The sequence below is a fragment of the Phalaenopsis equestris genome, unplaced genomic scaffold (assembly GCF_001263595.1).
Source record: "Phalaenopsis equestris unplaced genomic scaffold, ASM126359v1 Scaffold235621, whole genome shotgun sequence".
Lineage (NCBI taxonomy): Eukaryota > Viridiplantae > Streptophyta > Magnoliopsida > Asparagales > Orchidaceae > Phalaenopsis > Phalaenopsis equestris.
The window spans coordinates 114,359-126,461 of NW_018253482.1; the positions used below are offsets into that span (position 1 = coordinate 114,359).

Below are 12,103 nucleotides of genomic sequence, written 5' to 3' on the forward strand. Positions count from 1 at the left end.
ATCAGTACTCCAATGATGAGATGTCACGTATGCAATGGTCCCACCGTGACACCACATGACACCCCACCATTGAAGTTCTGATACATCAATACTCATGAGGTAATATTTTTTCGTGCGAGAGATTTCAATTGAAACAAATCTCAGTTATCAAAATTGCAGGTGAATAACCTTAGAAAAAAATAGAGGTTTATTTGACATGAAGAACTTTATTTTAGAAGCAATTAGCTGGATTCGGCTGGATCATACAACTAAAAAGTACATTTTATTTTTCGTTGAGCGGGCGTGGCCTAATTAGAGTCCGATAGAATACCTGATCGTAATATCCCGAATAGTTGACGAGGAAAAGCGAGAGAGACGCGGAGCAGAGAATCCGCGTCTCCCCTTTCTCCGATATCTTTGGTCTTCAGGGAAGCAAGCGCCACAGTAGCAGAGAAGCGAAGAAGAAGAAAACTTGGAGAAGAGTGGGGCGCTGGCTGTGGGGGAGAAGAGGATGCCTGGGAGGAGGATGAGGACATCGGAACCTAACAACATCCATAGCTGTGCGCAGTTTGGTGATCTCTCCGGCCTCCAGAAACACCTGGAGGAAAATCCTGCTCTTCTCAATGCCAAGAACGGCATCGTAAGCCCTCTTATCGCTCTTTATGCTGTTCTCCTTTTGCTCATTTCCCCTCAGACTCCTTTTTCTTCTCTTCACCCATTTTCCTTCATTTTTATACCATATTGGGCTCTGTGAGGATTTATTGTTGAGGCTTTTTATTCATTTCTGAAGCAATTCAAAAATTAAGTGCTTACTGTAACTTTTCCGCCTTTCTTATGCCTTTTGAATTTTTTCCCAAAAAAAGGGATTATCGATGTCGTTTATTTATGTCTTTTGAAAAAACGATAAGCGCCTATATATCAGCAAAATGGGATTCCTCTGTCGGTTTCTAATTTTCTCAGAATTCTTCCGGATCTTACTGATTTGCGCACTTTCTATGCCGCAGCGATGTGATTGAACAAATTGCGTACGCTCACTTTCATTATTTTTTCTTTGATTGTTTCTTTCATGATCCCCTATTCTTATATTAGTTTTAAGAGCCCATTTGTTGATTAAATTTAGATTCCGCCATTTGTTTTTGCTGTAGGTAGAGATGAATATTGACTTTAAATTTGCAAACACTTTCAACACCTCTTAAATATCATGATTTCATTTCCACATATAAAATGTGTGAAATAAAATCTTTGTTTTAACATATTTGCTATCAACAAGCTACGAAATTAACCCTTTTTTACAAAGCCTAATTGAAAGACTTATGTTTCGTTCCCTTTTTTCGCCTTCTTTCACCAAGAAATGACTCTAATCCATCTTTTTTCCCACACTTATGATTTGTAGATGGCACAAACGCCTCTACATTTAGCAGCTGGCTATAACAAATGTGATATCATCAAATATTTGCTTGAGTGGAGAGGCCCTGTAAAGGTTGAGATGGAAGCTAAGAATATGGTAGGCAAAATTACTCAACTCCAAGTTCGTTGTTTTTTTTAGTTATAACTTTGATTATTAGCATCAAAATGCCTACTTTTGTAAATGATTATTAATCATTCTATTAAATCAGCTCATCAGCTCTTTTATTGTCTGTGTCTTTAGTATGGTGAAACACCTCTGCACATGGCGGCAAAAAATGGTTGCAATGAGTCTGCTCGGCTGCTTATCTCTAATGGTGCTTCTTTAGAGGCAAAAGCTAATGTGAGAAATGTCTTATATCTTTCCATTTTCTTCAGGCATTTAATTATTTGGAAATTTATATACATACCACATAATTCTTAGGTATTTACATATCTAACACTTAAAATTCTATATTTACATTTGCACACTTTGGTGTCATAAACCTATGTATGAAAAGCTGTATTTCACTTTTAAAAAGCAAGTAAAATTGGTCTTTTTGATGTGATACTGAACTTTTGAGTTCTATCTATGTAAATATGAAATTTTAGGTGCTAGATATGTAAATACAAAAGAATTGCATTATATGTATGTAAATGCCTCTTAATTATTTATTTAGCATCGAACATTTCTATCATCAATTTTCTTAACTTATAGAATGGAATGACGGCTCTCCATTTAGCTATTTGGCATGCACGACAAGCCATGGAGTGTGGTATAGTGAAAACATTGTTAGAGTACAACGCAGATTGCAGTATCCAGGACAACGTATGTTTTTAATTTGAGAAATTTTTTGTTTACTTCTTACTAATTTCCTTTGAAGGAATCAAGGAATGAACTAAATCTATTTTTCTCATAAAATTTAAAAGGAGGGTTTCACTCCCTTGAATCATATTTCTGAAGGGCATGGTAGTGAGAAATTGAGGGAACTTCTTGATCAACACATCAAAGAACAATTAAAGTTCAAAGCCCTCAAAGCTTGTGGCGAGGCAAAAGCAAAGATGGTCCAGTTTGAAGTTTCCTTGTCAAACATTGTGGGACTGCATTCACTTAAGTTGCAGTTGCGTAAATGGGCTAAAGGAATGATTTTTGATGAGAAAAGAAGAGCTCTCGGCTTGAGCATTTCGGCAACAAAAGTTCCTCATATGGCTTTTCTTGGTAACCCTGGAACAGGTACTTGTACACATTTGTAGAAACAGAAATGTGATGTGCAGCTAGTGTTATACATCTTTTTTCCTTTTGTATTGACACAAGTTCTTAACTAGAGAAATGTTAATACTTATTTATTAAAAAAAAAATCTGCCCTAAAACTTTGGCTACATATATCATCATTTGATTTGCTAGACTAATAAAAGGACTCTTTCTTCAATGGCACTCTTGCAAATTTGATAGGTCCTCTTATGAAATTAGGGTCCAAATGAATTGTTGTGAAGAATTTTTTTGTTACTGTAACTTTTAGTATCATGGTTTCTTTGAGGTATGTCATCTTTGATGCAGTTAACTTTTCTGAGACTCTTTTCTAGGATTTTATCAAAATTTTGCTATGTTGTATTATTACACCAATCAAAACCTTTTTTTCAAAAATTGCTTAAAATGGACTTGTTCCTTGTAGGGAAGTTTGTTTCTCCCGTCTGTCTTTTAATATGAGAAGGTGGATATTTTCATAGAACTAACTTCCATGTATCAGATGTAAAATTAATTGGGCATATTTTTAAATCAGATGATATTAATGTCACTGCACAAACATAGGGTAGCTTCTATTTACATTCGGTGAGATTTACCTGATTGTTATCTCCTTATAGTTATATTTCCTTAACCTAAACACCGTAGTAACGAATAGAAAGTTATATAAGATGTATGAGAGAATGTATCAAGAACAGTACTTTATGTGGTAGAAACGTGGCCCAGTTGTTGGGGCGGGTTTCCTTCAGCAACATAGCCTATGTTCGAATTCCTAAAATTTAAATACCCTTTTCTATCATATTTATTTGGGGCAAATGGGCTATTTTAATTTTATGCTAACAAAAGTTGGATGGAAAAGGTAATATGATGGATGAGATATATAATATTTTTCCAAACCTAAGATGTTTATGTAATAGTTAGCTTAGCTTTGGGGAGGTAAATGATCACAACCCTATCATTAAACTGGGAATTGAGATTCTGAGAATTTTCTTAACAGGGACACAAACTCAATTTAAGTGATGTTATAAGAGTGTCTTAAAATGTTGATTGTTGCTGGATATAAAGTATGTATGTGATGACGAAAAATAATTGTTTTAAAAATTTTGCATTGTGGCTCGATTTTTGGCATCCAAAGTGAATCTCTTCTTTAATTCCCCGAAACTATGGGCTGGAAGCATAAATGTTCAAATTTTTAAGTTTCTGAGCAGAAGCTTACAATTTGCACTTATGCTGAGATCAGCAAAATCTCATGATTCAATATATCTAAAGCTAGCTTTCGAACATGAGCTTATTTTGAGCCCTCGTTGGTACGGACCAGCTCAGGGCTTGCTTTTGTTGGGTAAAAATGGCATCTGTGTAGTGCATCATTTTAACTCACAGGGAGCATAATAAAGCGAGTGAATTAAGGCTCCAATAGAGAGATTTAATCCTTCTTTGCTTTCTACAATAAAAGCTCGGTCACTGTATATAACTATAGTAGAATATTCTAGTAGCTAGTTAGATCTTATTACATATGTGCCGTTATGTAGTTGTATATGCCTTATGCTCTCCACCTCCATGTTGTCAGACCAAATCCTTTCGCATTTAGCCATTCGGTTATGGGCTATGACCCCCTTCAAGGTGATGGGTCCTGGAAAGAACCTGAAGCTTGGATTTGAAGTAATGGAACTTTGGCTTGGTAAGTGATTTAGTGAAGATATCACCCAGTTGATCCTGTGTAGAGATATAATGAATGGCAAGTTGACCTTGTTAGAGATATTACTGAATGAAGTGATAATCAATTTTTATGTGTTTGGTCAAATCGTGAAAAATCGGATTAATGACAATAGCCATGGCAAAGACATTGTCGCAGTATAGGTTCGTCGAATTAAGTTGGTCAACTCCTAGTTCATTGAGAAGTTGGCGAACCCATAGTATATCCGCAGTTGCTGCAACCAAGGCACGGCATTCAACCTTCGTGGAGGACTGAGCGACGGTCTGCTATTTCTTTATGGTTCATGAGACAGGGGTATTACCAAGTAGATAGCAAAAGTCGGTTATAGGCTTTCGGTTCACCGAATCATCTGCCCAAACAACATCCTAATAGTGATGATAAGAAGCCCAAAGTCGAGGGACCCTTATGAGTATCGGAGGAGGGGTTTGAGTAGTTTATAGTGATGATTTGTGGGTTGATGCATATGTTGGTAGATTTTGTTGACAGCGAAGGAAATATCAGGTCGGGTAATCGTGAGATACTATAGGGCCCTTGCAACTCATTGATACGTCGTTGCATTGTTCATAGGTGGCGAGCTGTCCGGGATGTCCATTTTCTTACTCGAAAGAGGAGTGAAGACCGGCTTACAACCCACATAGTTTTCTCCTAAATGATGTTGGTGAGGTAGGATTGTAGACTCAAAAACATAGTGTGTTGTCCTACATACCTCGATATCTAAGAATTTGTGTACGCACCCAATTGTTTGATCTGAACCTATTGGAAGAGTTTGCTAGTAAGCTCCTGAATGGAAGCCATACAATCACTGATAACTAGGATGTCGTCGACATAGAGGAGAAAAAAGTTTGTGAGTGTAGATTTCTAAGAGATGATCGGGAAGGGATCGGCTCAACTGATGGTTAAGCCCAACTTTATCAAGAATTGGTGGTGTACCATTCTCTAGGGGTCTTTTTGAGGCCATAGAGTGCTTTCTTTGATCTATTATATATGAGTTATATCATTTTATATATGATATATTACATACGAGTTCCATCATTTAAGTAAATAGGAGATATGTATAAAGCATAGTCGTAGGGCTGTAATCGAGTCGAGTATATCATTGTTTGGAATTGGTTTGGTATAATTATAAATTATTTATGTTCGGTTTGAGTTTATTTCGAGCTTTCACATATAGTTCAAGCTTGACTTGTTTAAATTTTTTTTATGTTTGGACTTGATTTGTTTATGACAATTGAATAGGCATTTAATCGAGCTAATAAACAAGCTAAAAATTCGAACAAATATCTTGATTTTTATATAAAAAATATAATAAATAATTTTATAAATCCGAATAAATAGTCAATTGAATAAATTATATAAGCAAAAGAATTTACTCATATGTTGTCATCTAGTGTTTCTAATATATGAACTAGTATTATAAAGTAACTCATAATGTGAAATTATTCATCAATTGTAAAAATAATTGAGAAAATCAAAGGCAATCAAATCAAGCACAATAAAAGAAAATGAACAGAAAGTGATGTTCAATTTTAGAATTCTATCATGTTAATTTTCAAATATTTAATAATTAATAATAAAATAAATATATAATTAATAATTAATTTGAAAAGATTTTTGATATAATAATATATTATTGTTAAATCTATAATTAAATAAGTTCTAACTAATACAATTTTATTTAAATAATATATCATATATGATACGAGTCTTATTCGAGTTTAATATCGAGTTTTCAACAACTTAATTGTTGAACAACAAACGAGTTTGTTCGTGAATATAAATGAACTAGGTCAACTATGTTCATGTTTAGCTCATTCATGATATATCATATATGATACGAGTCTTATTCGAGTTTAATATCGAGTTTTCAACAACTTAATTGTTGAACAACAAACGAGTTTGTTCGTGAATATAAATGAACTAGGTCAACTATATTCATGTTTAGCTCATTCATGATTCGTGTTTCTAAAAATTGTTCAAGCATGTTTTTCTACAAGTTTGAATGAACATGATCCAGTCTTAATTGAGCTAAGTTCGACTTGTTCATCAGATGCATTAGTTGATTTACAACCCTAAACACAGGCTAGGAAATCAAAAAGTACAGCTTATCAAGCAAAGCAGTACAGTTAGGGTTGGTGGTCTCATTAAAGAAACAAAACAGCTTTCTCATAAACTCAAACGGGTTGAGGTACTTTAGCCGACTGAGTTAGGAAGAGAATTTAACGATGACCCAAGTATCCTCCTTCCGACAAGATGAGAGGACCTCAGTCATGTCTTCTTTCTACTTCTCGAGGAGATATTAAAGTGCACGCAATGGAGACAGCAAGAACTTGCGAATGAATCAATCACATAATAATCTCATGGAATCGTTTAGGGTGTTTTTATAGCGATTAATGTGCCTTTTTTCTTGTTATAGGTTTTTAATGTATGTTTCTAAATATAGTTTTTTTTTTAACTTTTATGGCCTTTTGTTAAGTAAATTGAGTCACGTGGGGTATCTACATGTGCGTTAAGGTGGTATTTAGACGGTATTCATGTGCCAATACCACAAATCCACACCTAATCCGCACCTTGCTCTTCCACACCTAATATTTTTTTCCAATTAAACATACAAATAACTTCTATCATTTACACACATATGCATGTGTAACTTATTATTTTTAGTTTTGTATTTAATTAATTTTTAAATGTCCCGAACTTATTTTATTTGATCAATATTTAAATATTCTAGCACTTTCAAGTATCATGCAGAAATAGTTCCATTGTTTTGTGATTCGTGCTGTTAAGCTGAATTAATTTGCACCATTCGCCTTCAATTTTGAATATATTTGTATTTACATGCAGGAAAGGTCATTTGTCTGCGAATTAAACTCCAAATGAATTATTTTTGCTAGGTAAAACCATGGTTGCTCGTGTTCTTGGCAAACTACTTCATATGGTTGGAGTTCTACCCACAGATAAGGTGACCGAAGTGCAAAGAACTGACCTGGTTGGAGAATTTGTAGGGCATACAGGACCGAAGACAAGGAAGAAGGTAATAAATGCATTTCTTAAAAACTTCCTGTCCCAATGAAGGAATAGAGTATAAAAATCATCTTTTTTTTAAAGAAAAATAAAAAAATATTTTGTTTGATCTGCAGGAAGAATCAACTTTTTAATAGAATCACTGTTTCTCTGCAATCTTAATCTTCTGGATCTTATCTGCAGTTGCAAGAAGCGGAGGGAGGAATCCTTTTTGTTGATGAGGCCTACAGGTTGATACCAGCACAGAAATCAGAGGACAAAGACTATGGCTTAGAGGCTTTAGAAGAAATTATGTCTGTTATGGATAATGGGAAGATTGTCGTCGTATTTGCCGGATACCGCGAACCAATGAAGCGGGTGATCGCATCAAATGAGGGCTTTTGCAGAAGAGTTACAAAGTTCTTTCACTTTGATGACTTCACTCCTGCTGAACAAAGTTCTTTCACTTTGATGACTTCACTTCTGCTGAACTCGCCCAAATTCTACACTTGAAAATGAATTTTCAGGAGCAAAATAGCTCACTTTATGGCTTCAAGCTTCATCCTTTCTGTACCATAGAAGCAGTGGCTGCTCTTATCCTCAATGGAACGACTGATAAGCAGCGGAAGGAGATGAATGGGGGTTTGATTGATCCATTACTCACTAATGCACGTGAGAATCTGGATCTGAGGCTGGATTTTGACTGCTTTGATTCTGACAGTCTCGTTACAATAACCATGGAAGATTTGGAAGAAGGTCTTAGAACATTATGTAGGTGAAAGAAATTCCGATTAGATTAGAATCATATTCTTTTTATGGTGAAAGTTTGTTGAGCATGCAAATACAGGTATTTATTTAATCATTCTTTGTGATATCTTTTGGAAGCTTCCTTTTACATGTTGCATTAATAAATTGTTCAAATTTAGCTGGAACTGCAGTTAAGCATAATTAATTTATATAAAGTTTCTCTTTTTTGTTGTCAATGTTATGGGATTCATAATAGATCTCTCTCTCTCTCTCTCTCTCTCTCTCTGTAGAATATACACTATAACGATGTAGAATATAACATAGATATAATGGAATAGGATCCAGTAGTTATAACAGGTGATAATTGAAAGCATTCTATAGAAAATTCAGATCCCAAACCACCATAGCTAGGGAACAGCGTGGCGAGGAAATAAAATATTTCTCTTTAGCACTTTATGCACGCATGTATGTAGCTGTAACGCATGGAGATTGCGTGTTGGATCTTTGTACTTGCCACGACCTGCTAATAGGGCATTTACATACTTACCACCCGATTCCTATGTATGTACATCATCTATCACCTAAATTTTGCTTTTTCTATCTTTATCATCCAAATATTTCATATCACATAAAAAATATCATCTTTTTAACTTTTAAAAAATGTAATGCATATTTTCTCGCCTAATGTAAGGTGGTGTTAGGTGTTCATTATGTAAATACATAGGAATTGAGTGGTATGTGCGTAAATCTTCCTATTTTTATTGAAATTATGTTTCAAAACATTTATTCCCATGAAACAGCTATAAAAAGTTGGGGCTTTTGATTTGAGTTATAGTAATTACAGAGCCGTTTCTATAAGATAAACGGTTAGAACAGATCTTACTGCAACTTCTGTTTTCAGAAAGCTTGAGTTCTAGGGAAAATAACCACAGTACTAAAGCGAAGATGGTTGATAAGAGAAATAAAAATGGAACATTCGAAAGAGATTAGATTTCAAACAAAAAGTCATGTCTTAATTGAAGTTTCAGTGGAGCATGACTCTGTCCGAGTTCTGTTGGGAGTTCCCATTTTTAGCAGCAATTTCCAAAACAGTAGTTTCTTCTGGGAATGTTTAGTTGGAAATTCCAACAAATGCAAATTTTTCCTATTTTTTACACTAACTATTTTCAAAATTTATGAATTCAGAAATTTGCTGAACTTTTATTTTATGATAAGGTGGAGATCAAAGTGGGGTTTACTGAATTTATGAAATGTATGGTGAGAAAGATAATATTATGGAAATATATTGACCCAAAAGTTGAAATTCATAAATTTGAGTCCTAAATGTTTGTGCTCCTCTAAACTCCACCATATAGCACATGAACATATCATCTTATGTTGTACATCTTAATGGATTTGTTCTACAATTAAGGGCACAATCCGTTGGAATTATTACGACTAGTCATTCCCATTTAAATATGTGAATACATGTCTTAATCATTTACTTAGAATTTATTGTCAAATTTGTTGTAATATGTTCTTTTAATTAAGTATATTTTTGTTTTTCTTTACTTCGATCATTTTGTTCCATTATATATATATCTATCTATATCTATACATAATATATTATATAGATATCTATATTATATATATATCTAGATCTTTCTATATATGTATATATGTATATGGATCTATCTATGTATCTATATATATGTATATGTCTCTATAGATTTATATATCTATATATATCCATGTATATCTATATATATATATATATATATATCTATATATATCTATCTATATCTATACATATGTATCTCTCTATATCTATACATATATATGTATATATGCATATGTATGTGTATGTATGTATGTATGTATGTATGTATATATATATATATATATATTCATATGCAATATCTGCTACTAATAATCTTGTAGAATGCTTCATGTATTACAGAAGGTATGTTTCACTATTTGGGCTTCTTGGATTACTATTAAAAAATAAAAGAAAGAAAGCCAAAAATGCAAAATAATTGCTGAGGAAGATCTCTCCAATTTACATTACTTTCCAGAAAATTGATCATGACTTTGGCGCTTAGCACCTTTCAAAAATCTTGTAGAGCTTATCAAAACCTGAACAAATGTTCCATTTGTGGCCATTGCATTTGGTGGCTTGAGGAAAAGCCTCATGGATGGGAACAAAGCATGCTGAATAGTCCACTCCCGTTGTGCCCATGTTGTTTCAGCTTCGGCAGGCAACTCTCCGTCCATATCGGTATCTGAATCGTCCTCAGGCATTGTTGATGCATTTGCCACATTTGTGCCTAGATCATTTTTACTATTCTTGTAGAATTGTATTCCATTGCCAGAAGGATTCAGAAGGACAGAAGGTTGCATAGCATAAAAGCTCCCTATATCAGCTGCAATTGTTTGGAAGTAGTCTTTCTCATTGGTGTGGATAACATCATTACCCAAATTCAACAAAAACTCTGGAACATGGTCCATGTCAAGAGTGTGTTGATCCAGTACAACAGGAAGCCTTGTCAGGTTCTGTTGTTCATCTATGTGAATAGAAAAGTACTCATCGAGCAATTCAGCTTTTTCAATAGTAGATCAGCATTCATCCTAGCAATCTTTTTTCTAAAATCATCATTTTCATCACTGGTAGAATCTAAATCTTCATCTTTCATAGGGGTTGGTTCACTATGTTGCATAGCATTAAAATTTCCAAATCTGCGTATGACTTGTTGATACATAAGCTCTTTGCTGACATTAACAACATTCACAAGGTAAAGATGAGTATTGTGTTGAAGTAATGCAAAACTTTCATCAGCAAGCCCCACATATATGCAATTTTTTACAATGTCATGGAGACCAGGATGAACATTAGAATCAATTTCTCAAACAAGCTCCTAGATGCTGGTTAAATCTAAAGCTTCTTTAGGATTCCTTCTCAGTCCTATAACATTCCTCGCTGAAGCAAGGTCAAGTTTTTTTTTTCATTTTGTGAGCCAGGCTTATCTTGCAAGTAGGCATGCATCCTACCAGAAGGATCACGCCAATCTGTTCTAACCATCTTATTAACTGGAACTTTTTGAGACTTCATCACACTAGAGAAATTCTCCTGGGTGTCTTTTTTCATACCCAAATGAGTCATTACAGTGGAAGTTATTGTCTTCGTATGAAATGTTCTTGTTTTGTTAGAGGACATCAATTTTGATTCAACAACATCTTAAATGGTGTTAACAATACTCTCTCGATTCAAAAAGCTTACCTCTCTCTTTGTAGGATGTACATTAACATTTACATGCTCAAGCGAGAGCCTAATAGACATAAAAAGGAAAGGCTTGGATGCCTTTGGCAGTGTTGCAGAATACGCCACCACGATAGCTCTCTTAAGGGGAGTGCATTCCACCAACCTGTCATTGATGAATAGAATCATTGTTGTCTTCTTAGTCACATAATTGGCACTGGAAATATAACCATCCATCTCAAAGACTGATTAAGTAGGATTGTTGTCCGAAGTGTCTATCTCCATCAGTTCACGGGCAATAGATATACCATACACTACTTTAATAGAATCAAGCCTTGAAGCATAACTCACACCACTCACATCCTCCTTACTTGCACCATGCTTTCTGCAGGTAAAGCTGACATTAGTATGATAAATTGCAAACCTACTTATAAGGTCAACAATTTTAGGATAATCATCACTGGCATTTTGTAATGTTTTTCTACGAGCAACCTTATTTTAAAAAAATAATTTCCACCATGGTTTGAGTCCCTTTCATAGCAGCACAAGGCTTGGGCTCATGCTCCATCACTCCATCTCTATAAGATACTCTATAACCATGTAGTTGGCCATCAGTTATAGTTGTCAAAGTGACATGGCCATCATATGTCATGCTCGCTAACTCTTCACCTATGAAACCCATCGATTTGGTAGTTTGTAGGTCTTCAAATGATGCAAGTTTTGATGTTGAATGCCTTTCGCATAATATGGCCAAGTCTTCATACCAAATGTCGAGACTAGTACACCCCTTATTATATATATA

The 12,103-nt window shown here is 34.5% G+C and overlaps 1 protein-coding gene and 1 pseudogene across 3 annotated transcripts; one reads left to right on the forward strand and one right to left on the reverse strand.

Moving 5' to 3' along the window:
- Positions 1–290: 290 nt before the first annotated feature.
- LOC110039180 (protein CbxX, chromosomal) lies at positions 291–8,260 on the forward strand. 3 transcript variants are annotated; one of them, XM_020744160.1, is made up of 9 exons: positions 313–377; positions 447–619; positions 1,373–1,483; positions 1,628–1,726; positions 2,081–2,191; positions 2,293–2,596; positions 7,211–7,350; positions 7,524–7,764; positions 7,803–8,260. In XM_020744160.1, the coding sequence occupies exons 2-9, from the start codon at positions 491–493 to the stop codon at positions 8,096–8,098; spliced, it is 1,431 nt and encodes a 476-aa protein (XP_020599819.1). In that variant the 5' UTR covers positions 313–377; positions 447–490; the 3' UTR covers positions 8,099–8,260. The 3 variants fall into 3 exon arrangements, with proteins under 3 accessions (XP_020599818.1, XP_020599820.1, XP_020599819.1); XM_020744159.1 differs by having other exon boundaries at positions 291–619; XM_020744161.1 differs by having other exon boundaries at positions 291–619; positions 7,524–7,732; positions 7,771–8,260.
- A 1,883-nt stretch (positions 8,261–10,143) lies between these two features.
- Positions 10,144–12,103, reverse strand: part of LOC110039183 — a 3,593-nt pseudogene continuing 1,633 nt past the window's right edge.